This window comes from Emys orbicularis, assembly GCF_028017835.1.
Source record: "Emys orbicularis isolate rEmyOrb1 chromosome 21 unlocalized genomic scaffold, rEmyOrb1.hap1 SUPER_21_unloc_5, whole genome shotgun sequence".
Classification (NCBI taxonomy): domain Eukaryota; kingdom Metazoa; phylum Chordata; order Testudines; family Emydidae; genus Emys; species Emys orbicularis.
Genome location: NW_027045159.1, coordinates 80,148 through 106,776, shown reverse-complemented (window position 1 = coordinate 106,776; position 26,629 = coordinate 80,148). Strand labels below are relative to the sequence as shown.

At 55.3% G+C, this 26,629-nt stretch overlaps 1 protein-coding gene across 1 annotated transcript in view; it reads right to left on the bottom strand.

The window, feature by feature from the left end:
- Window positions 1-11,122: 11,122 nt before the first annotated feature.
- MECP2 (methyl-CpG binding protein 2) overlaps window positions 11,123-26,629 on the bottom strand; it is a 29,547-nt gene continuing 14,040 nt past the window's right edge. Inside the window, exons 2-3 of the mRNA XM_065423116.1 lie at window positions 13,232-13,537; window positions 11,123-12,149 (exon numbers count right to left, since the gene is read on the bottom strand). Of these exons, the coding sequence (XP_065279188.1) occupies window positions 11,123-12,149; window positions 13,232-13,537 (1,333 nt within the window). The remainder of the gene's footprint in view (window positions 12,150-13,231; window positions 13,538-26,629) is intronic.

Sequence of the window (26,629 nt, the reverse complement as noted above, 5' to 3'; positions counted from 1 at the left end):
GAGGAACCGCCCCGAGCTGGAGCCGGACCCCGAGCCGGTACCGGCCATGCCCCACTCGCCGGGCACTTCCCCTTTAAGATAGAACTTTTAAATTCCGGATGCGCATGCGCGCCGCGCAGAGCGGCCGCCTTTCGACACCATCTTGGGAGTGGTAGATTCTACCCAGAGAGCGATGTGCCGCCATATTGGGTGTGGCTGGTCCCCACTCCGCACAACCAGCTTAGCGTGTGTGGCGCCGCCATCTTGAGTGTGGGAGGGAGCCAGGCTGCAGCAAGGCATTATGGGAGAGGGCGGGGCTCTGGCAGGGGGAAGGCGGGGTTATGGGGAAGGGAGGGGCTGTTGGGGAGCAGAGAGGGAGAAGGGGAGGGACCACGACAGTGGGCGGGGCTACGGAAGGGGCGGGGCTATGGGAAGAGATTATGGGCAGATGGACTCAAGGAGGGACGGGTGTGGGGCGGTGTCTGTGGGGAGGGGACTGGGGGAGGGATGGGGTGTGGGGGGTGTCTGTGGGGAGGGGACTGGGGGAGGGGCTAGGGTGACCAGATGTCCCGATTTTATAGGGACAGTCCCGATTTTGGGGTCTTTTTCTTATATAGGATCCTATTACCCCCCCACCCCCTGTCCCAATTTTTCACACTTGCTGTCTGGTCACCCTAGGAGGGGCAGAGTTTGGGGTGGTGTCTGTGGGGAAGGGATTAGGGGAGGGGCGGCGTCTGTGGGGAGGGGACTGGGGGAGGGACGGGGTGTGGGGCGGTGTCTGTGGGGAGGGGATTGAGGGGGCGGTGTCTGTGGGGAGGAGATTAGGGGGAGGAGCGGTGTCTGTGGGGAGGGGTTTGGGACAGTGTCTATGGGGAGGGGATTAGGCGGAGCGGCGGGGTTTGGGGCGGTGTAGGGGGAAGCTGGTTATGGGGAGCAATGGGGCAGGGCTCCGGGGCAGGGTTTCGGGCTGTGTCTGTGGGGAGGGGATTAGGGGGAGGGGCGGCGTGTGGGGCGGTGTAGGGGGAAGCAATGGGGTAGGGCTCCGGGGCGGGGTTTGCAGACAGGAAGTAGGGGAGGGAGGCTGAGAGACGGGGAGGAGGATATAGGGGAAGGGGACGTGGCCCATCCCCGTTTAGTTCACCCCACAAAACCGTGATGTCAGCAGGCCATTATGATGTCATAATGACACATGGCCTGAAGGATGCTCTGGCTGCATGAACCCCCAGGGATCCCAAGGAACGATGCCTTTTGCTGCTGCCCCGGACGCCTGGGTCCCGTTCCTGTTCCAATCTCTCCCCGGCTCTGGGAGGGGGGCGGGGGCTGGTGGGTTAGAGCAGGGGGGGCTGGGAGCCTGGACTCCTGGGTTCTCTCCCCGGCTCTGGGAGGGGAGTGGGGGGCTGGTGGGTTAGAGCAGGGGGGATGGGAGCCAGGACTCCTGGGTTCTCTCCCCGGCTCTGGGAGGGGAGTGGGGGACTGGTGGGTTAGAACAGGGGGGATGGGAGCCAGGACTCCTGGGTTCTCTCCCCGGCTCTGGGAGGGGAGTGGGGGACTGGTGGGTTAGAACAGGGGGGCTGGGAGCCTGGACTCCTGGGTTCTCTCCCCGGCTCTGGGAGGGGAGTGGGGGGCTGGTGGGTTAGAACAGGGGGGCTGGGAGCCAGGACTCCTGGGTTCTCTCCCCGGCTCTGGGAGGGGAGTGGGGGGCTGGTGGGTTAGAACAGGGGGGCTGGGAGCCTGGACTCCTGGGTTCTCTCCCTGGCTCCGGGAGGGGAGTGGTTGTAGGGGGTGGGGGGGCAGGAGCCCGGACTCCTGGGTTCTCTCTGGCTCTGGGAGGGGACTGGTTGTCGGGGGTGGGGGGGGCAGGAACCCGGACTCCTGGGTTCCGGGGTTAGTCCTATAGCCCTTCACAGTTCCTACACTGGTAACTCCTGGGTTCAACAAAACCCTCTGGCAGCTGCTGGGACTGGGACCGATTGGCAGCCCAGGTTGATTCATTCATGCTGCCCCCCATGGGCCCCTGATTCTTCAGTCCCTGCCCCCACTGCAATCAGGAGCGACTCTGAATTGACCGGGGTAGCTGAGATCAGAATCCAGCCCTGCCCCTCTGCAATCAGGGCTGACTCTGGCCTGGCCCCGGGGGAGCTGAGATCCAAAGCTCGCTGGAGGAAGAGCACTCAGGGTATGTCTACACTGCAGCTGGGGGAGCCGCCCAGCTCAGGAAGCCAGATCAGCTCACGCTAGTGCAGTCCAGACAGCCGTGTGGACGCTGTGGCCCAGCTAGCCAGCACGAATCTCAGCCACAAGCCCCACGCTGCTATTTGGGCCCTGCTAGCTTGATCCGAGTCTGTGGACACGGGCTGCGCGGTTCCCTCCCAGCTGCAGTGTAGACGCACCCTCCGCGGCCCGTTCAGATGAGACTCCAGCTTGCCCTCCATCCTCAGAAGTAGTCACTGGGGGCCAATTCCCTCGGAGCCGTTATGTCGTTAAGGAAAGCAATCGGGAAGGCCCAATCAGCCCGGCTGCTACACTGCTCCGTCCCCAAGCGGTCTGCACCCCTGCACCGGGAATGGGGGACAGACTTGCCTGCATAATGAATGAGCTCAAACAAACCTTGGGTTAAATTGACACAGATTTATAGATCAATTCGAGCACAGAGTACAGTACTTACCAACAAGGAGATGCAAACTATAGCACTGAGATAACGTATGCTGAGTACTTGAGTTGAGTTTGGACCTGATTTTACATCGATAAAGAGAGAGATTTTGAAAATCAAAACGATCTCTGCCTTGGGTTTACATGGAGCAAGAGTTTGAGTCTGAAAACCAAAAGTCCGTGCAGAGCGTTGTGGTGGCTGCTTTCCAATTGCCAAGGCTTAAACAACACAAAGACTCAAAAAGAATAGACATTTGTAGGGTTTTTTGTTTTTCTTGTAAATTTATAAGGCAAACTTTTTTATATAATAAATAAGGTACAATGATTAATCTGTGTGGACTTCTTTGAAACATATACATGTACATTCAGATGGATTTTGTCGTTTTCACTTTTTTTTTTAACTGAAATGATACAAATTTTTCCTTTAATAAATTGCTTTTTTTTCCTTTTTCTTTTTTTTTTAAATCTCTTGTTTTAAATAGAGTCAGTGCTTTCAGACGTTTTGGCTGTACACAAAAAACTAGAAAAGAACAATGTGTCCAAGATTTATTTCAGGAAAACAATCTACTTTGGGGTCTTTTTGTAAAGCAATTGTCCCAAATATGCAACCAACAGATGCAGAGAATTGCAAATGTATATATGTAATATATATAATTGAGATGGGTTTGGAACAAAATAGATTTTTAAAAGGAAGAAATAATAGGTTACTTCCAAACCAATCCTCAAGCAAAACACCTCTTCAGATCAGCCGAGAGGCTCCCCCTTCTGCCTGGAATTGAAAATCTGATGCTTATTAAGATTTAAGACATCTTCTTGAGTCAAATTCCCCAGCTGTGTCCTAATCAGCATTCATTCAACTCCAGAATGTTGCTAACAAAACTGTTTTGGCTGGCACTAATTTAACGAGCCAGATTTCCCCTCAGTGACGAGATATGAGTCGGGAATCTCACAGGATCCTTTTTTATTGCCATTATGGGATTCAGATCCGGGATCCATCGGATTCCTTTGCCATGGGACCAAGTCTATGCCAGCTATGCCCATAAAGATGCCAACCGTGGAAGAGAGTCACCTTTCCTTGTTAAAAGCAACAGAGGGTCCTGTGGCACCTGACCCTCTGTTGCTTTTTACAGATTCAGACTAACACGGCTACCCCTCTGATACTTTCCTTGTTAGTTCACCTGCTAAGATCAGAAGCCCCTGATTTTAAAATAGACCCTTGAAAACAGCACAAATCTGGGATCCGCCCAGCATCAAGCTCATGTAGCGCGGCCATGACCCACCGCAGGTCATCGGAACGTGGTGTTTCTCCACCTTCTGGAGTCGCCTTCCATTCGAATCCTCTAAAAGTTACAAATTCTCCCAGAACTCGGCCGCAAAACCCATGGATTTAGTCTTTTTTTATTTTTTACAATCTCTTGTTGTGTTTAAACCAATCTTTGAATTGCGGGGATGGGAGAGATAAAAGCTTCTAGGATTCACTTTAAGATGGAGTTACAATTAAACTAGGGGCTGTTGGCTTTTCCCCCTTGGTTTCTCTTCCAAATTTGGGGGTGCGGTCCACTCAAAAGTTAGTCAATTTTGCCAAAGGGTTCGCCCCTGCCATTGGTGGCAGCTTCACAATGTTCCTGGTTTTTTAAATAACCCTAGGTTTCTCTCTTTCCACCTGCTGTCAAACCAACCCATGCTCTCGTTCAAACAGGAATTCATTCAGGGGCGTTCTGGCCTGGGTCTCTATGAACAAGACACCCACAAAATGAATGACACAACCAGCTTTGTCAACTGTCTGGAGAATTATTTAAAGGTGGTGTTGGCTTGATCCTCCCAGGTTGAGGTTCTGATCAGCGTTGGTGCAGCTCCATTGGGTCAATGGGGCCAGATTCCCCAGCGGGCATAAATCGGCATTGCTTTGTTGACACAGTGATGGAAATGCTACCAGTGGGGCCATAGATTTTATAGCTGACTGGCTCTCTTTAATGGTAATTGGTTTTATTAATTTGTTAAAGATGTAATCATTGGCTGGTTTCAAATCCTAGATAGAAAGCTGGCTAGATCGTCAGGCTCAATGGGTAGTGATCAATGGCTCGATGTCTAGTTGGCAGCCGGTATTAAGCAGAGTGCCCCAGGGGTCCGTCCTGGGTCCGGTTTTGTTCAACATCTTTATTAATGATCTGGATGGGATGGATTGCACCCTCAGCAAGTTCACAGATGACACTAAGGTGGGGGGGGAGGTAGATACGCTGGAGGGTAGGAATAGGGTTCAGCGTGACCTAGACAAATTGGAGGATTGGGCTAAGAGAAATCTGATGAGGTTCAACAAGGACAAGAGCAGAGTCCTGCACTTAGGACAGAAGAATCTCATGCACTGCTACAGACTAGGGACCGAGTGGCTAGGTAGCAGTTCTGCAGAAAAGGACCTAGGGGTTACAGTGGATGAGAAGCTGGATATGAGTCGACAGTGTGCCCTTGTTGCCACGAAGGCCAATGGCATATTGGGCTGTATTAGTAGGAGATTGCCAGCAGATCGAGGGAAGTGATTATTCCCCTCTATTCGGCACTGGTGAGGCCACATCTGGAGTATTGCATCCAGTTTTGGGCCCCCCACTACAGAAAGGATGTGGATAAATTGGAGAGTCCAGCGGAGGGCAACGAAAATTATCAGGGGGCTGGGGCACATGACTTTTGAGGATTGGCTGAGGGAACTGGGATTGTTTAGTCTGCAGAAGAGAAGAGTGAGGGGGGATTGGATAGCAGCCTTCAACTACCTGCAGGGGGGCTCCAAAGAGGATGGAGCTCGGCTGTTCTCAGTGGTGGCAGATGACAGAACAAGGAGTAATGGTCTCAAGTTGCAATGGGGGAGGTCTAGGTTGGATATCAGGAAACACTATTTCACTAGGAGGGTGGTGAAGCACTGGAATGCGTTACCTAGGGAGGTGGTGGAATCTCCTTCCTTGGAGGTTTTTAAGGCCCGGCTTGACAAATCCCTGGCTGGGATGATTTAGTTGGGGATTGGTCCTGCTTTGAGCAGGGGCTTGGACTAGATACCTCCTGAGGTCCCTTCCAACCCTGACATTCTATGATTCTAGGTCACGGACAGAAGAAGCTGCCACTCTGCCCAAGGCCGGAGACTCACCCCGGCAGTTCCTCCATCCCAAACTTGTGATAGAGCAATTAGAAAATCCAACCCAACTTTGACTGAAATATGGCATGTGATGGACACTACGTGAACTGTCTGTCCGAGTGTCGACTCTCTTGTTAAAAGTTTGCACTTCATGCCCACCTGGCCCGTGGCTAGCGTCAACTCCCAGGCACCCTTTGGGCATTAGATTCAAGAGGTGTCTACTGTCCGGACTTGGTAGCAGGTAAGTATCTAATGGTTAGTACCTCAGGGAAGTAGGCAGGCCTCCATTTGCACTTCAAGAGCAAATAAGGGTGTAGATTTTTGTTGCAAGTGGGAACAAAACCTATTTCAATTGGAAGCTCTCGGGGGCTCTCTGATTTTTTTTTTTTTTTTAAAGCATCGTGGTGGAAACGTGTGTTTGGGACAATTACTTTCCAGAAACGTTCACGATACAGACCTGTAGACCATCGCAAAAGGAAAACAGAAAACACAGAAGACTTCACCGACATTCCTCTGTCTCATTATTTTTTTTTAAACTCGACTGGGCAAGACTAAAAGAAATGACACACAAATATAAAGTCTCGAAACACCACGTTTTTTGTCCCCCCCCCCCCACCCAAGAAACGACTAGCAGAGGCAGGGAAAACTAAAAGTGAACCAAAATCCAATTCTCTCTGTGTGTGTGTGTGTCTCTCTCTCCCTCTCTCTGGAATTTTCAACAAGATAAAAGAACAACTTGTTTAAAACCAAAAAGGCAAAAAAAGTAACAAAACAGCCTCTTGCTAGAAAGAGTCGGATATACACGGGGGAGTTTACATCTGTATACAAAGGGCAAGCACTCAGCATATACTGATTAACAGTCCTGGTAATATTTGGTCATATGACAATCACTACTGAGTCTTGAAAGCGGAAAGATGTTGTCTGACGGAAGCGGAGGAAAAAGGAGGCGGCCCCTGACCCTAGGGAGGGTGAGAAGCTTACCAATATATTTAATTTTTTGCACTCAACAGATTGCGTGTGGGTGATGGAGGAATCCCACGGCATCTCCTCTAATCCCATCCAGGGTTGGGGAGCAGGGAGTGAGTGAGGGGTGGGAGGGGGTTGGATCCAGAAGAGGGCAGGAAGACAACCGTGGTGGAAGCATCTGGACACTTCGGGATCTTCCCCCCTCCCCTTGGAAGTTGAACGCTCGGGCTACTCGTCTTTTGGAAGAACAGCAATTCAAAACTGCTATTTCCCGAGCGGCTATTGCTAACTGAAATGAAAGGGCGGGAGCCAGAATGGTCTTTAAGCATAGCTCGAGATTGCATGCCATCGTGGGCACAACACCCTGCTCCCATCAGTGGGGAAATATTGAGGAACACAAAGACCAGGTCTTCCTAGCTCCAGAGGGACCTCCAGTCACGTCATCCAGCGGGTACGTGTGCATTGCCTAAGGAATCAGTCCGGTCTACGCCAGTTGGCCACGTGGCTGCTCAAAGTGCTCCATTGCGACGGCGGAGGGCCAGGCGTCCAGCAGGCAGAGTCATGCCCACTTGACGCCAGCCGATGCGCTGTTCTAAGGTTGACTGAGCGTCCAAAGAGGAAGCAGCGATGCACGCAGAGCAGGTTGGCTCACCCAAGATGCACACAGGGTTGGAGAGAGCAATGGAGGGTCTGATCCTGTACCCACTGGGGTCCCGATTCCACCACTACGGGACTTCCCGGCCCACAACAGACAGGATCCGAGTGGTCTACTCATTGCTACGGGTGCTTCCAAGGGCACCCCCTTCAGGATCAGACATTCAGGAGTTGAGACACAAGCAGAGGAGTGCAAAAAACCCACCCCACCCCCCTAGAGCATTAGCTGCCCCCTTCGCCCCTCCACACCGGAGCCGGGGTGGGGGTCCCTTTAGAGAGAGAACCAGAAACACTAAGATCACAGCTCTGGTCACAGAGAAAGCTACTGGCAGGCAGGTTGGAAGGATCTGTTTATTGTCCCTTATCCTACGCTAGTAAATAGCAGGGATACCGTAAAAGAAGCAAGAGGAAGATTGCGCTCCCCCACCAGACAGGTGCTTTGGGGTGAGTTTTTAAATCTCCCTCAGTCGCTGTTGTCAGTCACAAGCAGAAAGAGAGGAACAAAAAGGAAAGGAAAGGAAAGGAAAGAAAGCAATTCAATCCCCACTGATTTATAATGCACTATACAGGTAGGTATAGAAAAATCTGATGCTTCGGGGCGTGTTAAAAAATAAATCAGAAAAACAGAAGGAAATCACGTCCCGTCTCCCCAACCTTTAAAACAGAAACCAAGCCCAAAGGTTAGGCCTCCCGTCAAACTCTAGCTGGTATCAGCTGATGGCAGGGGGCAATTCCACGTGGGGGTGAGTTGAGTCGCAAAGCTATCATGGGGGTGGGAAATGGGGCTTCTGGAGGGGGTCCTGTTTTAACCAGTTTGGCTCACTCTAAGTCTTCATTGGGGAGGGTTTGGGGATAGAACAGCTGAGCTGGCCACGTAGGAACAAGAATGGGGTGAAAATACCATCCAAGCACTGCCCCCTTTGGCTTCCCAATGAAATCCTACTTTAGACACCAATCCTTTTTTTTTTTTGCACGTGACAGGCTGGGAAAAGAGGGGGATGTCCAGGGGGATACAGGCTACCGGCTGCTCCAAATTTTACAGCCGGAGAGTGGGGTTCCCAAAGTTTCTAACACAGGGAACGTTCCGATCTGGCCCCTACCGCGGCTCAGATGCCAACCGGCAGATGTGAAGTTTTGTCATGGTGGGTGTAAGGTCCCTCGCCCCCCCAGCTGGTGCCTCTCAGATAAATCACTAGACCCTTGTTGTTAGGTGAAGGGAAACCTAAGCAAAAATAAAGAGACATTCAGTGACTAGCCAGGCCCCCCTCCTTAAAGTGCAAAAGTACCGATCTCCCCCTCAAGCCCCTGGGCGGCTGTGGTGCAGGCAGGGCTGCCAGGACAGGGGATTTGGAGCCAGAATCCAGATTTCGCTCCAGATGTCTAGACAGCCGAATCCAGCCCCACTTGCACCGGATGTGGTGGTGGAGTGACCCCCTCCCCGGTGTCCGTACCAGTCCTGGGCAAGCCATGCAGAACCGCTGACTGCTCAGCGCGGAAGGACGGGGGCCCCTTTCCCGGCCAGGCTTGGGATGCCCTGCAATAACCCCCCCTCGCTTCAGTGCTAAGGTACCTTGGGGCTTCCCTTCTGTCCCCAGCCCGTGTGCTTCCACGGGCAGGCCCGGGGCTGGACTGCGTGGGGAGGGCAGCCAAATCCCTCTGTGCCGAAGGGGCTGCCTTTACTCCCAGGCAGCTGATCGGCCCTGGACTCCCCCCTCTAGGGGGCTGGATCCCCCCCCCCCCACAAGCGAGTGCCGCTACAGAGGGTAAAGTGCTACAAACAGGGCGTGGCGGGCTGCCCCCCCCAGCACGTTGGGGATCTGAACGAGAATTTGGGAGGCTGACCTCTGAGGAACGCAGAGCTCAAGAGAGCAGCGGGCAGGGGGCGAGCTGCACAATCTGTCCCCTGATTAACACCCCCCAGCCCCCGCCACGGGGCTGCAGGTTCGTGGGGAAAAGCGGTGCCAAGCCACGGCAGCGAGTGTTGCGGGATCCCTCCCCCAGGGGGGTCACCCTCGGGACCCCCTTTCCACCCACCAAGCACATCAAAGCCTCCGGACGGCCCTAGCATGGGACCCAGGTGTGGTGCCTGGGGACCCCCCCAGGATCTGGGGGCACCAGGGGACACCATGGAAATTAGGCCTTTTTCTGCTGGCTTTGGGGGGATTTGTTTGTAAATCAAAACTAGAGGCACCTCTCCCCAGGGTCAGGTCTGGCCGCCCCCGGAAAAGCCTTGGTGGGAAACTGGACCCAGCTCAGCGAGCAGAAGCGGAGAAACGGGTGGAAGTTTTAGTTACTCTCTGGAATGGATTGTGAGATCAGCTCCCCCATGGTGAATCCGGAATCACCCCCGTTTGCAACGGGGCAGGGACGGATTCTGATCTTAGTTCCCGCCATGGTCACTCCTGATTGCAATGGGGGCAGGGCCAGATTCTGATCTTAGCTCCCTGTGGTCAATCCAGAGTCACTCCCAATTGCAATAGGGACAGGGCTGGATTCTGATTTTAGCTCCCCCGCGGTCAGTCCAGAGTCACTCCTGATTGCAATGGGTCAGGGCTGGGTTCTGATCTCAGCTCCCCTGCAGTCAATGCAGAGTTACTCCCATTTGCAATGGGGACAGAGCTGGATTCTACGGAGTCACTCCTGATTGTAATGGGGAGGGCCGGGTTCCAATCCGGTGGAGTTGTACCGCACTGCTATGCCCAGAACAGAGCTCAGCCTCTGCTGTATTTCTCTCTTGGCCGCAGGGCTTTGAGCAGAGGGGATCGGCCCCTCCCCATTTCACTCACCTTGGGGAGGGGGGAGGAATTCATTTTAACCCTTTGTGTCCATCATTAAAAAAAAAGGCACAGCCCTCCTTGGGGGGGGGTGGGGGTTCAGCTAGGTTTTCCTTTCCCATCTGCTCCCCCCTGCCCGGCAGTACAAGCCACACCCCTGGGGCTGGAGGGAAGCGCAGGTATTAATGGAGAGCCCTGGATTTCCCCCTCCTGAACCAGCCCCGTTATAAACCCACTGATGCTCAGGGATTTGCCTTCCCCCTCCCTCCCCCCGGTACCGATCCAAGAGTTACAGGTAGTTTCACATACAACCCCCCCACCCCCGGCCGGCCAAAGGCTGGTTAGTGCAAATGGTTTCCTAAGCTAGTAACGTTGAGAAAGAAGTGGAAGAACGTTGTCGTTCCTCGGCCCCTCCGGCCTGGCCCCCCCACCCTGCGGGAGGAACAGGCTCTGAGCCCCCCGCTTTGTTCGGAGTCTGGGGGAGAGGGGCTGGTTCCCCCTCACTCTCACACACTACGTGGGCCCTACCAAAACGAACACGGATCGATACTGAAGAACAGACGACGACGTTACATGGCACTGGAGAGGGAGAGGGGGCTCTACACACACGGTCCCCCCCTTCATCCCGCCCGGTGGGGGTGTTCAGGAGCTGGGGGGGCAGCCCCCCCAAACAGCTGGCCTGGTCAGTAGTATACGCAGCAAAGCATCGAGGAAGGAGCTGGGAAGGGCACCCCTCTCTTATAGAAAAAGTGCAAAGTGGCTTCCAACCCGGGGGGGTCCACACCCCTCACTGTGCTTCTTGGTATTAAAAACGGGGAGGGGGGAGAAGTGGAGGGGGGGTGGAAGCCAGGGGGCGCCGTGGGGCTGGGGAGGTGCTTTGCCGGAGCCCTACCCGGGAGCAGCTGCCTCTCGTCTTGGGGGGTGTGTGTGTGTGTGTGTCTCTGTCTGTCCGTCCATCCCGCTAGCCGTGGGCCGCCCAAAGTCAGCTGACGCGCTCCGAGACAGGCGTCCTGGTATCCACCGCCTCGTCTCTGCTGCTGGGCCGGGGCAGGGCGGCGGGCGGGGGCGCCGAGGAGGAGGTGGAGACAGCGTCTTTGCGCTCCCCTTCCCCTCGGTGTTTGTAGAGCACAGCGGGCGGCTGAGTCTTAGGCGGCTCCTTGGGGCAGCCGTCACTCTCCGGCTGCCCCTTGCTGCTCAAGTCCTGAGCCTCGGGAGGGCTCACGCTGTCCTTGGGGCTGGCGGGGGGCCGGGCCAGAGGCTCGGGGGGCGGCTGGTGCGGGGGGGGCGGCGGCTGTGGCTCCTTCCGGCTGGGGGAGGGGGAGGCGGGGGCGGCGTTGCCCCCTCGCCCCTTGGGGCTGCTCTCCTTGCTCCGGCGCCCGGGACGGGGTCCCTTGGGGCTGCGCTCGGGGGGCGGTGGGGCCACCTCCAGGGCCACGGCCTCGCGGGTCTTGCGCTTCTTGATGGGCAGCACCGTCTCCTGCACGGCCTGGAAGGACGGCTCCTTCACCACCTTCTTCTTGGCCTCGGCCACCACCGGCCCCACGGGCCCCGCCGCCGCCCCCGGCTTGCGCCCCCGCTTCTTGGGCAGCGTCTGGGGGTCCGACTCTGACTTCCGCTTGCGCCCGGGCCGCCGGCCGCCCGCCCCCGGGGCCGCCGAGGTGGTGGCTGAGCCCCCCGCCCCTCCGGCGCCCCCCGGCGGCCCCGGCTGGAACGGCATCTTGACCAGCAGCTTGCCGGAGCTCTTCTCGATCACCCGCTTGACCTGCACGCCCTCCGAGGCAGCCGCCTTGGGCCGGGCCGAGCCGCTGCCCTTGGGCCTGCCCCGCCCACGCCCCGTCCCGGGGCCCTTCTGGGCTTTGGCCTTCTTGGGGGGCCTCTGCTCTCGCCGCGAGGGGCTGCCCCGGCCCGTCACCGTGAAGTCGAAATCGTTGGGGTCCAGGGAGGTGTCCCCTACCTTTTCGAAGTAAGCGATAAGCTCCACCTTGGAGCGGAAGGCCTTACCCTGGGGGCTGCGGGGTTGGGAGAACAAGGGTTAATAGGATTCACCCCCCCACAAGCGGGACAAGGAAGTGGGTGAGCAGGGGATCCCCACACACTGCCCAAGACAAGAAGGGGGGCTGATGACAGCCCCCCCATAACACCAGCTCTGGGGGCTCGGTTCCCCCAGCTTGTCCAGCTGCTGCTCAGCAGGGGATTGGGGGGGTCTGGAGAAGATGGGGGGACACACTGGGGGCCCCACGATCCAGAGGGCTCCGGCTTCAGCCCTTGGGGATCGAGAGTCCCAGCAGCCTCATGCTAGGAGCTCTGGCCAGGGCCAGTGCTTGGGGCGGCACGTCCGGGCCTTTGGCGGCAGGTCCCTCAGTCCCTCTCCTCCTCTTTGAGCTGCCGCCGAAGCGGAAGAGAGGGACTGAAGGCCCCGCTGCCGAATTGCCACAGAAGACTGAAGTGGACCGATTCAGCTGCCGAAGTGCCGCCGATCGGCTTCCCCCCCCCCCCCGCCCCGCCCCGCGCTTGAGGTGGCAAAGAAGCTGGAGCCGGCCCTGGCTCTGGCTCATGTTCAGGGTGCTCGTGTCTTTCGCCAGCCAATGGGCAAGGCTCCTGGGCTGTGGAAGAGCAGAGCATGCTGGGAGCTCCGGTCTCTCCTGGAGCGCCTTTAACCAGACCCCATGGTGATACTACAAGTCCCAGCATACAATGCTCAGAGCAGCACTGGATGCTGGGAGCTGTAGTCCTGCACCCCCACCAGAGGCCCAGTGCCTGCTGGGAGCTGTAGTCCCACCTCTACCAAGGCCCAGTGCATGCTGGGAGTCATAGTCGTGTGTCCCCCCCCCCCCCCCCCCCCTCCGATGCCTTGTGAATGCTGGGAGCCATAGGCCCCATCCGTCCCCCACTCCCACCAGAGACCCAGTGCATGCTGGGAGCCGTAGTCCCCCCCCAAGACCTAGTGCATGCTGGGAGCTGTAGTCCTGTCCTGCCCCCCCCCCCCCGAGGCCTGGTGAATGCTGGGAGCCATACGCCCCATCCGTCCCCAACTCCCACCAGAGACCCAGTGCATGCTGGGAGCCATAGGCTCTGCCCCCGCCCCACTCACTTGATCAGGTAGACGTCGTACTTTCCCGCCGAGCGGCCCGACTTCCTCTGCTTCAGCTTGCGCGTCCAGCCCTCGGGCAGCGTGGGGTCGTCGTACATGGGGCCGCGGTCCCGGATGATGGAGCGCCGCTGCTTGGGAGAGGCCGAGGCCTCAGGGGCGGCGGGGGCGGCCCCAGCTCCTTCGGACGTCTCCGCCTTGCCCGCCTCGGCCGGCTCGGCTTCCCTCTGCTTCTCCTTCTTCATCTTTTTGGCCTTCGGGGACTTGTCTTTGAGGCCCTGCAGATTCTGGTCCTCACATTTTTCTTCCCTGGTGGGGGGGAGATCAAAGAGACGTGTCAAGGCCGGGGGGTGCACCTGGGACGACTCCCAGCCAACCCCCCCTTAAATAGCCTCCTGGCCCCGCCCAGGGGTGTGTGTGTGTCTGTCTGTCGGCGCCCGGCCTGACCCCGATCTCGGTCCGGGGCATCTGTCGGCACCCGGCCTGACTCCGATCTCGGTCCGGAGGGCGGGGCGTCTGTCAGCACCCACATGTCAGGGGGTCCTGATCGCCGATGCTCCCACAACAGTTTGGCGCCTGGCCTGACCCCGAACTCAGTCTGGGTGGGGTGGGGTGGCGGGGCGTCTGTCGGCACCCAGCGTCACCCCGATCCCGGTCCGGGGGGCAGGGCGTCTGTGCGGCACCCGGCATGACCCCAATCTCGGTCCGGGATGTCTGTCGGCGCCCGGCGTGACCCTGAACTCAGTCTGCGGGGCGGAGCGTCTGTGCGGCACCCGGCATGACCCCGATCTCGGTCTGGGGGGCGGGGCGTCTGTCAGCACCCACATGTCAGGGGGTCCTGATCGCCGATGCTCCCACAACAGTCACACAGACACCAGTGAGCCGGAGGATGGGCCTGGCTGGAAGGAAAGCCTGGACCACTGTCTCCTGTCGCACCCGCCTGTGCCCAAACTCCGAGCTCAGTACAGAAGCAGGGAACGGGGCAGGCGTCTGTCGGCAGAGGGGTCTATGATCCCGCAGCCAGAGGGCAGGACGAGAACCTCTGACCGGCAGCAAATAAGGTGTAGATTTGTAACGAGAAAGGGGGACTGATCGCGGAGAGCAGCTGATTTCGGGACTTGCTCGGACTCCCGAAATCTTGACTGCACGTGGCTTCGTTAGCCAGTTTTTCAACTGAACAGATCGGGCGGGAAATCACTGGTCGGTCCAAACTGAAACGTCTGGCAGGAACGGGACATTTCCCCCTGAGAAGTCTTGAAACGAATCAGCCGAGACACTGAATATGCGCGTTTTGTAAGATAGGACGTTCTGCCGTCCAAACCAAGCAGCCGACGAGATTCCAGTTAATAAGAACATAAGAACATAAGAACATAAGAAAGGCCGTACTGGGTCAGACCAAAGGTCCATCTAGCCCAGTATCTGTCTACCGACAGTGGCCAATGCCAGGTGCCCCAGAGGGAGTGAACCTAACAGGCAATGATCAAGTGATCTCTCTCCTGCCATCCATCTCCATCCTCTGACGAACAGAGGCTAGGGACACCATTCTTACCCATCCTGGCTAATAGCCATTTATGGACTTAGCCACCATGAATTTATCCAGTCCCCTTTTAAACATTGTTATAGTCCTAGCCTTCACAACCTCCTCAGGTAAGGAGTTCCACAAGTTGACTGTGCGCTGCGTGAAGAAGAACTTCCTTTTATTTGTTTTAAACCTGCTGCCTATTAATTTCTTTTGGTGACCCCTAGTTCTTGTATTATGGGAATAAGTAAATAACTTTTCCTTATCCACTTTCTCAACATCACTCATGATTTTATATACCTCTATCATGTCCCCCCTTAGTCTTTTCTTTTCCAAACTGAAGAGTCCTAGCCTCTTTAATCTTTCCTCATATGGGACCCTCTCTAAACCCTTAATCATTTTAGTTGCTCTTTTCTGAACCTTTTCTAGTGCTAGAATATCTTTTTTGAGGTGAGGAGACCACATCTGTACACAGTATTCGAGATGTGGGCGAACCATGGATTTATATAAGGGCAATAATATATTCTCAGTCTTATTCTCTATCCCCTTTTTAATGATTCCTAACATCCTGTTTGCTTTTTTGACCGCCTCTGCACACTGCGTGGACATCTTTAGAGAACTATCCACGATGACGCCAAGATCTATTTCCTGACTCGTTGTAGCTAAATTAGCCCCCATCATGTTGTATGTATAGTTGGGGTTATTTTTTCCAATGTGCATTACTTTACATTTATCCACATTAAATTTCATTTGCCATTTTGTTGCCCAATCACTTAGTTTTGTGAGATCTTTTTGAAGTTCTTCACAATCTGCTTTGGTCTTAACTATCTTGAGTAGTTTAGTATCATCTGCAAACTTTGCCACCTCACTGTTTACCCCTTTCTCCAGATCATTTATGAATAAATTGAATAGGATAGGTCCTAGGACTGACCCTTGGGGAACACCACTAGTTACCCCTCTCCATTCTGAGAATTTACCATTAATTCCTACCCTTTGTTCCCTGTCCTTTAACCAGTTCTCAATCCATGAAAGGACCTTCCCTTTTATCCCATGACAGCTTAATTTACGTAAGAGCCTTTGGTGAGGGACCTTGTCAAAGGCTTTCTGGAAATCTAAGTACACTATGTCCACCGGATCCCCCTTGTCCACATGTTTGTTGACCCCTTCAAAGAACTCTAATAGATTAGTAAGACACGATTTCCCTTTACAGAAACCATGTTGACTATTGCTCAAGAGTTTATGTTTTTCTATGTGTCTGACAATTTTGTTCTTTACTATTGTTTCAACTAATTTGCCCGGTACTGACGTTAGACTTACCGGTCTGTAATTGCCGGGATCACCCCTAGAGCCCTTTTTAAATATTGGCGTTACATTAGCTAACTTCCAGTCATTGGGTACCGAAGCCGATTTAAAGGACAGGTTACAAACCTTAGTTAATAGTTCCGCAACTTCACATTTGAGTTCTTTCAGAACTCTTGGGTGAATGCCATCTGGTCCCGGTGACTTGTTAATGTTGAGTTTATCAATTAATTCCAAAACCTCCTCTAGTGATACTTCAATCTGTGACAGTTCCTCAGATTTGTCACCTACAAAAGCCAGCTCAGGTTTGGGAATCTCCCTAACATCCTCAGCCGTGAAGACTGAAGCAAAGAATCCATTTAGTTTCTCCGCAATGACTTTATCATCTTTAAGCGCTCCTTTTGTATTTTCATCGTCAAGGGGCCCCACTGGTTGTTTAGCAGGCTTCCTGCTTCTGATGTACTTAAAAAACATTTTGTTATTACCTTTGGAGTTTTTGGCTAGCCCTTCTTCAAACTCCTCTTTGGCTTTTCTTATTACACTCTTGCACTTAAGTTGGCAGTGTTTGTGCTCCTTTCTATTTGCCTCACTAGGATTTGACTTCCACTTTTTAAAGGAAGTCTTTTTATCTCTCACTGCTTCTTTTACATGGTTGTTAAGCCACGGTGGCTCTTTTTTAGTTCTTTTACTGTTTTTCTTAATTTGGGGTATACATTGAAGTTGAGCCTCTATTATGGTGTCTTTAAAAAGGGCCCACACAACTTGCAGGGATTTCACTTTAGTCACTGAACCTTTTAACTTTTGTCTAACTAACCCCCTCATTTTTGTATAGTTCCCTCTTTTGAAATTAAAGGCCACAGTGTTGGGCAGTTGAGGTGTTCTTCCCACCACAGGGATGTTGAATGCTATTGTATTATGGTCACTATTTCCAAGCGGTCCCGCTATAGTTACCTCTTGGACCAGCTCCTGCGCTCCACTCAGGATTAAATCTAGAGTCGCCTCTCCCCTTGTGGGTTCCCGTACCAGCTGCTCCATGAAGCAGTCATTTAAAGTATCGAGAAATTTTATCTCTGCATTTCGTCCTGAAGTGAAATGTTCCCAGTCAATATGGGGATAATTGAAATCCCCCACTATTATTGGGTTCTTAATTTTGATAGCCTCTCTAATTTCCCTTAGCATTTCATCATCACTATTACTGTCCTGGTCAGGTGGTCGATAATAGATGCCTAATGTTATATTTTTACTAGAGCATGAAATTTCTATCCATAGAGACTCTATGGAACCTGTGGATTCGCTTAAGATTTTTACTTCATTTGAATCTACACTTTCTTTAACATATAGTGCCACTCCTCCCCCTGCACGGCCTGTTCTGTCCTTCCGATATATTTTGTACCCCGGAATGATTGTGTCCCATTGATTGCTCTCAGTCCACCAGGTTTCTGTGATGCCTATTATATCTATATCCTCCTTTATCACAAGGCACTCTAGTTCACCCATCTTATTATTTAGACTTCTGGCATTTGTGTACAAGCACTTTAAAAACTTGTCCCTGTTTATTAGCCTGTCTTTTTCTGATGTGCCAGATTCTTTTTTATGTGACTGTTTATCATCTGATCCGGCCCTTACATTATACTTTTCAGTCCTCTGCTCCTGACTATAACCTGGAGATTCTCTATCATCAGACTCTCCCCTAAGAGAAGTCTGTGTCCGATCCACACGCTCCTCTGCAGCAGTCGGCTTTCCCCCATCTCCTAGTTTAAAAACTGCTCTACAACCTTTTTAATGTTTAGTGCCAGCAGTCTGGTTCCACTTTGGTTTAGGTGGAGCCCATCTCTCCTGTATAGGCTCCTCCCATCCCAGAAGTTTCCCCAGTTCCTAATGAACGTGAACCCCTCCTCTCTACACCATCGTCTCATCCACGCATTGAGACTCTGAAGCTCTGCCTGCCTACCTGGCCCTGCGCGTGGAACTGGGAGCATTTCTGAGAATGCCACCATAGAGGTCCTGGATTTCAGTCTCTTCCCTAGCAGCCTAAATTTGGCCTCCAGGACGTCTCTCCTACCCTTCCCTATGTCATTGGTACCTACATGTACCACGACCACCGGCTCCTCCCCAGCACTACACATAAGTCTATCTAGATGCCTCGAGAGATCCGCAACCTTCGCACCAGGCAGGCAAGTCACCATACGGTTCTCCCGGTCATCACAGACCCAGCTATCTACATTTCTAATGATCGAATCTCCCATTACTAACACCTGCCTTTTCCTAGAAACTGAAGTTCCCTCCCCCGGAGAGGCAACCTCAGTGCGAGAGGCAACCCCAGAACCATCTGGAAGGAGGGTCCCAACTACGGGAAAGTTTCCCTCTGCTCCCATTGACTGCTCTACTTCCCTGGGCCCTTCTTCCTCCTTAACAGCACAGGTGCTTAGTTTTAGGCGCTTGCTGCATTTCTCTGAGTTAAGACTTTCAGAGAATGTTCTAGTTGACATAAGTCTATCCAGTAACACGCTGTATGTGCTACTGACTCTTTCCTAGGCTGTGTTGGACGTCACAAGGATCCAGAAAGCTTTTGGAGCCTTGTTTCATTTCACTTTGTTTAGGCTTTCAAGACTGTTTCTCTCCTAGCTCAAGTCCCTGCTGTCGCGTAGGCGTCACTGGGGAAGTTAAAAAGAGCCGAAAATGGCTGAGAACTTAACAGCTGGACAGTTGCAGGCGGCTAACGGCAGCGCTGCCCGAACTTGGCATTGTTCTGAACGAGCGCTCAGCCCTGCCCAGAGCTTGTCCCTTCACTTTACGCTGACTCAACAGCCCCCCCCCCCCCCCCCCACGCACAGGTGACTACCTGGCAACCTTCCTATAGCTTTATAGGACACGTCTAAAATGTTTTGACATCAACAGCCATCAATCCGATAAGGCCAAAATGTGGTGACTCTTATTTTGTTTAGTTTAGACTTTTAGATATTCTGTTTGTACATATTTTATTTAAATTATTTGCAAGATTTATGATGCTTTGACGTTATACAAACAAACCTATTGGATAAGGCTAAGCGTTTTCCACTCATTTCATTCAAACTTTTAGATCGTATATTTATACGTACATTCTATATTTAATATATTGTATTGTGTTTGAAATAAAACATTCCAACATCAAAATGAAACTACACAGTCAATATGTTTAGAAGCCGGTTCATTTAATTTTAATATTTACATTTAGACTTTCAGATAAGATTAACCTATTTATATCTTTAATATGGACATTTAATATTTTATATTATATTGTTTTGACATCACCTAAACAAAATGATTAATTATGGTAAAATGGCTTTAGACTTATCAGAATATTAATTTTAGTACTGGTTTATGTTTATGGATATTTATATCTAACATTTTATATTATCAAAACCACTTGATAAGGCAAAAATGTTTCAATTAGACTTAGAATTTTTTTTCTTTTTTCTTTACAGTTGTAATGTTATATTTTACAGCTATTTAATATTTTTATATCTGCTTAATACATTACATCATCAAAAGATTCAAGAAGGTTAAAACATTTCATTTAGACTTTTATTAGACTAGTCATTTTTACATGGTTATATTTTTATATCTATATATTTAATATTTTATATCAAACAACTTGAGAAGGTAAATGTGTTTTGTTTAGACTTGTATTAGAAGAATATTAATTTTAATATCTTTGTCTTACAGATCGTTAATTATATTTTATTTAACCCTTTTCTGGGATTGAAACGATTGGATGTTTCCAAATTTTGTCAATTTTTCAGAATTTCTGTGGCCACGTCAGTCGGTTTCGGAGTCAAACCCCGCTTCAAATGGGCCAAATTTCCCACGGGACGCAAATCCCGTTTTCTGGCCAGTTCTACGCACACGTTCCGGGCTGGCCGCTGGCCCGTGGAACGGCGGCTAGGCTGATCCGAGGAACAGAGACGATGGATCTCCTGAGAGGACAGTGAGCCAAAAACGCAGGCCGAAGGGGGCTGGCTGCTCTCCGAAGGAGAAGCGCTACTGGAGCTAAAGGACAATGTTGGCACAAGAACAAATGGGGCAAAACGGGCCACAGATCAGTGGAGGCTGGGCCGTAGCAGGTTTTCAGCCCCCAGAAGGAGCAGGACGACGAGAACTCGTCTGAAGACGGAGCTGGATACGGTTATGAAGGGATGACCTGCCAGGATAACCTCCAGGACACGTTCTCCAGTCCTACGTTTCAATTCTGCTGAGGTCTCCCCGCCTAAAGCAGCAGCAAGCCCGGCTGCTGAGATAAATGCGGAGGAGGCGGCTAGGGGAGAAAATAGGAAGCGTCTAGCTGCTCTGAGCTATAATTAATGCTGCAGAAACCCCTACAAGCGTTGGTAAACAACAGGAGCCTGCTGACGCTCTGCTTCCTGGAAACCCAGGGGCGAAACGGAGCGTCGGCGTGATGCTCTTCGGGCCCGGCGCAGTGGATTCGCCACAGCGCCAGAGCTGGATTCCCACCAACGGCACCGAGACGGGGGGTCTCCGAGCCCCATTGTCACGTTAGCCCCAAGAGGCTGCTGGCAGGCGATCTGCGGCTGGGGGTATGGCATCATTCACAACCCTGGTCACCCGCTCGCGAGGCGGGGTTTGAGCATGTGGGAAGGAGGTGACCCCAGCAGGATCCCATTTGTATAGATGGGGAAACCGAGGCACAGAATCTGTCCCCGTGTGCGGTTCTAGGGGCTCTGCGCCATACTCTCCACCAAACTGCAAGCCGGTCAGTCAGCCTAGGGGGATCAGACAGAGGGGACGAGTCCATCAGGAGAGACGCGCTCCCAGGCCACACGCAGGCCCCCAGCCCTTGTTCTGGGCACCTCCGTGGTTACCACCTGCCGGAAGCCGAGGGGGCCCAGCTGGCAGAGACGAGAACAAACCATGGTCGGCTCAGTTCCCCTTTGAAGAGGAAGCTCGGCTCGTCGGCACGTCTGGCAGGGGCGGATGCTGTGGGTTACATCCGGGCCAGCTGCACCTGCTCACTGCGATCAGCACAGGCTCTTGGCAGACTCAGGCAGCAGCCAGCGGCCTCCTGGAAAAGGCAATTTCCGACTTGCAGCGCGTGGCCACAAGTCTGTTTGGGGACGAGGTTTGTCCTTCCCCTTAGTGAGACGAGCTTTAATGCCAGCACGCCGCTGCTGCGTGGGGCTGGATTTGCTCTGCAGTGGGGATGATGCTAGCCTGCTCTGCCCCGGGGTGGGTGCATCTCAGCGGGCTGGATGTGTGTGAGGAGGTCGCTCTGCTCCAGAGGTGGCTGCGTCTCAACAGGGCCGGGCGTATGGAGGGAGGATGCTCCGTCCCAAAGGTGGCTGCCTCTCAGGGTAGAATGAAGCCAAGCAACGTTCCCCTTGGCCTTCCCTTGTCTCAGCCCCCTGGGGGACGGGGAAACCCTCGCTAGTTGTGCATCACACGCATGGCCCTGCACAAACACCTGGCCAGCTGGGGGCGCTGAGCATCTGCTCCCCCCAGCTCCCCATTCCTCCTGCTCGGGGCTGATGGGGCTGGGCATTGCTGTCGCCACTGGCGGTTAGCACACAGCCCCGATCAGGGTCCTGGTGTGCTGCCCTCCCCCCTCCCCCCGCTCAGCCAGGATTGGGGCCCCCGGTGGTGGACGATGGCGTGGGCGCTCGGGGGGTCGTGCAGCAGCGCGGGATCGCCCCAGCCCCGCTCCGGGGATCAGAGTGACTGGCACATCTGTGGCTAACAACAGCCCCGGGGGAAGTCTTATGGCAAACGCTCCCCACAAAGCCGGCAGGACCCACAGGGCCGGGGGGCACCCGATCGAGGGCTCGCTCCCACTCCGCAGCGGCACAGACAACGACGCGCTGCCCCACGTCACTGACCCCCGCTCTGTGCCTGGTGCGAATGCCCCCAGCCCGAGATCAGGCCCCCAGCGCAGCGGGAGGGCAGGGGGATTGGGAGTGGAACCCCGGCGTCCTGGCTCTGGGGGGCTGCAGCCAGGCCCAGCGCCTGGCGACGGAGAGCCCGACCCTCCAGGGTCCCTGGGGGGCGGTGCTCGGCGGTGCCCCCCTCCTCTGGGCCAGCCGGCGCCCTCCAGCAGTTCCCACGTCGGGCACACGATGGCGCTTGGGGCTCACAGACCAGCTGGCTCTGGCAGGCCGATCACACGCCCTCCCCCGCTCCCGTTAGACACCAACGTCCCACCATTACCTGGGGGGGGGCGCGTCCCACTGGGCGCTGCAGGGCCCCCCCAGGCGGAGATCTGAGCCCCCCAGCACGCTGGGGGCTGCACAGACCCCGACCAAGATGGCGGCTCCCCCCCATAATGGGAGCCACAGAGACACCCCCCAACCAAAATCAGGGCCCAGTGCAACAGGGCCCCCCAGCTCAGTTCGGGGGGGGTGTGCAGCCCCCAGTGTGACGGGGACCCTGAGCTCGGGGGGTGGGCGGGGGAGGGGGGGTGCAATGCCTGGCATGATGGGGACCCTGAGCTCGGTGTGTGGGGGGGGTGTCTGAGCTTGGGGGGGGAGAGGGGGTGTGCAGCACCTGGCGCGACGGGGATGGGTGTGTCTGGGGACCCTGAGCTCGGCGGGGGAGAGCGGGGGTGCAGCACCTCGCGTGACGGGGACCCTGAGCTCGGCGGGGGTGGGTGTGTCTGGGGACCCTGAGCTCGGCGGAGGAGAGGGGGGGTGCAGCGCCTGGCGTGACGGGGCCCGAGCTCGGGGGGGGCGGGGGAGAGGGGGTGCAACGCCTGGTGTGACGGGGACCCTGAGCTCAGGTGGGGGCTGGGGGCGGGGGAGAGGGGGGGTGTGCAGCGCCTGGCGCGACGGGGACCCTGAGCTGAGATCCCCCACATGCTACTGGAATCCAAAGGCCCTCACGGCCCCACCCGAAGCCCAGCCCAGAAGCAGAGCGGCGCAGAAACAGGCTGCCAGGAGGTGGGTTCTCCGGCCGCGAGGGGGAAGCGCCCCACGCCCCCCGGGCGGCAGGGAGCAGCCGCGAGGGGGAAGTGCCCCACGCCCCCCGGGGGGCAGGGAGGGGGAAGTGCCCCCCGGGCAGGGGGCAGCCACGAGGGGGAAGCGCTCCACGCCCCCTGGGGGGCAGGGAGGGGGAAGTGCCTCCCGGGCAGGGGGTGGCCACGAGGGGGAAGTGCTCCACGCCCCCCGGGGGGCAGGGAGGGGGAAGTGCCCCCCGGGCAGGGGGCAGCCGTGAGGGGGAAGCGCCCCACGCCCCCCGGGCGGCAGGGAGAGACAGGCGGACGTAGACACACCCTGCGCTTAGCGACGCCACAGAAGCCAGCCAGAGCCTTGCCGGATCTCGACTGCATGAAGCGAAGAGCGGTGCACACGGAGCCACGGATGGGCCAGATGTGCTGCGTCTCACGACGCGGAGCCTGTTACAGACCCGTGGGGTCTGCAGCCTTCGCCCCGGGGGTCTCTGCTTTCCAGAGGCGGCCGCACCCCCAGCCAACGTTCCCGGTGCACGCGGGAGGGCGCGGTCAGTTCCGCGCGCAGACGCAGATCGGCCCCTCGCCGAGCACACGGCCCGGCCCAGGACGGATTCTGACGGTTAGACGGCTCCAGCTCTTTGAATTTCAACACCCGGCACTACAGAATTGTTGTCTGACTCCCCCCTGCCCCACGTTCCTGCATCGGTGAGAATTTAAATGCACCCCCCCCCCAATATCATACCCCCCAACACTCAAATTCTGCCCACCGCAGTGACAGCCCGAGAGCTGGGGCCGGGGAACGAAGCTTGAGATGAGAGCTGCCAGGAGCTTGCATCGGCAGGGCCAGCGGGGGCGCCAGGACCCCAATCAGCCACTGGGCCACGTGACAGGGCAGCGGCCTGATGGCGGGAAGAGCGTGGGGCCAAGACGCTGGGCTGGGGAACTGGGTTCGATTCCTGGCTCTGCCACACACCCTTGGGTGCATCACTCCACCCCCTCCTGGGCTTCCCGTCTGTAAAATGATGATCATCCTGATGAAATCAAGCTTGTAATGGGCATGGCCTTACAATCTCGGCAGGAAGCCAGGCCCAGTATAAATACCTGGGTGCTCTGGAAATGAGTTAGTAAATAATGGTTGTCATTAGGTTTCAGAGTTAACACCGCCCTGGCCCATGCAGGGCCGTTCCCTTCCCAGAGCGATCGGCTCAGGCACCCGTCACCGTATCAGTTCTTATGCTGCTTCTCATTTTTAGTCCTATCCCCAAGCGGAAGGCCTGGCGTTTGGGACCGGACTAGCAATCTGGAGAACGGGAGCCATGTTTGTTCTCTGCTCGCTCGAAGGCATCTGACTCAGAACCTAGAAACCCCGGCCTGCGTTTCTCACGACGCCTTCGCTCCGCTGGGGAGGCGCCGTTTGCCCGAGCGCCCCAGTTCTACAGGGGACAGCCAGCACGCGCCAGGGCCAGCAGCGTCTCTTGCGCGCATCAGCACGGCTCGGTCAGAGGCTCCCGGCCCAGCCTCATCACACACAGACCTTGGGGCTCGACAGCCAGCGCACGCACATGCTCCTTCATCCCGGGTGCAGAGAAGCCACCGGATCCACGGCTGCCGCTGAGCTGTCAACAAGTGACTCCAAACCTCAGCCCTGACGCGATGCTGATGCTTCCGCTCGCTTGTGTCAAAGGCTCGTGAAAAGGACGCTCCCGTCACCATACTGCGCACGAGCGTCAATGCACTGTATAGCGCACGGTTTGGAGAGGCACACGCAGGACGACCCCGTCCGTCTCTTCACTACGCCCCTTGATGAACACAGACCTGGCCTGCACCCGGGCGAGGGACTGGGGGGTCTGGTTAGCGCCTGGGACAGTGTGTGTGGGGGGGGTTGTGCAGCGCCCCGTGCAAGGGCCCCCCCAATTCCAGGTTGAGGGGGGCAATGCCGAGTCCCACACAAGGCTCCCCCGCTCCGTTCCGTGCAGAGACACGTTGAGATGTGAGCTCAGACCAGCCGCTCAGGCCAGGCCGGCGTGGATTACAACGCAGCTCCCAACGCCTCCACGCAGCTGGAGCAGCAGCGCAGACGGGGGTGAGACCAGGCCCCCAGGGAGACGTCGGGCTGAGGGAAGCCAACCGCTGCGCAAGGACGCACTTTGCTCACCGATCCGAGCGCGACGGAGCAACGAGCGCTCTGCGGACGCTGGGGAGAGTCAGCTGGGCACGGGCAGGACCAAGGCCCGGCTGCGGCCTGAAGGATCTGTCGCCCTCCCGGGCACTGGAACAAAGTCGCCAGCTACAAACTCTGCAGGAGCCCACCAGCTCAGGCCCCAAAGCGGCGCTGGAGAGGCTGGAGAGGCCTGCCTCGGACGCCAGGGTGGGGCAGAAAACTGAGCCGGGTCGCCATGGAGACCAGTGCTTTTGGGGAGCTCCATCCCAGGGAATTCCCAGGCAGGACGCCTGGGTTCCCCTCCTGGCTCTGCCGCACGCGCAGTGTCCCAAGAGAACGGCCCTTCCCTGGGCTCTCCAGACGGGCGGCTGGTCAGGCCCCAGTCTCGGTGGCCCGTGGGGGGGCTGCTCTCGTTCGGGGGATCTGTGCAGCGCCCCGCACGATGGGGGTCCCCTGATCTCACTCAGGAGGGGCTGGTGCTATTGTCACACAAATCACCGGGTTGGTAACATGCTCCCCAGCTTTGCACAGGCGGGGGGCAGGGCAGAAGGGCTCACTGATCCCACCTGACCAGGATCAGCCATTGATGACAGGGAAGGAGCGGACCGAAGCTGGATCTAGACGCAGATTACCAGGCCGGAAGGGACCTCCTGGAGAGCACCCGTCATTCCAGTTCACCCAGACTGCATCTCGCACTTCTTCCCCACGGGGTTCGGGCCTGGAGCCCTGTTGACAACGGTAACGGAGACGAATTCCGCTGGCCGTTCCCACGCCTCTTCTGAGGGCTGGCCACGGTGGAGGGAAGAAACCCCACCCCACTGGTGCACGTTGGCCAGCCCTGGATTGCTCCTGCCACATCTTACAACAAAACCACCAGTGCTCCGCTCATAAAACCTGGACCCGGCCAGAGAGGCGCTCAGTCCAACCTGGACCTGCCCAACACCTCCGGCGCTCGCTCTTCAGTGGCTCCCGTAAGCCCAGGATCTGAGCGCCTCACCATCTGTAATGGATTTATTAGAGATTCCTGATCGAATGGTTTGCCATCAAAATGCTGTTTGGTCAAAAAGAAAACCTTCCGCGAGAGCGCGTTGATTTGATGAAGTTTCATTTGTGGGGCAAGGAGGGGGGTTGAAACAAAGCATTTCAACCCCAGGGAAACAGCTACAGGTCTCGGTCTGAGATGTACTGTATGTTCTAAATTACAGATGGCTCCATTTTTCATTTCAAAATGTATTGTAGTTTATATTCTAAATTATAATATAAGATACAATTAAAAGAAGTTGAAATTGGAACGAAACATTTCTGACTTTATAGGAATGTTTCCATTTTATTTTCTATTCTAGATTCTAACAACGTAGGATTTAAAAAATATCAATGGTAACAAAGCATTTTGACATGATCAGAGCACTCTGATTTAAGTGCTACTCTTCGGAAGGAAAAATCAAACGCCCAACTACAAAATGGGGAACAGCTGCTAGGTGGCCG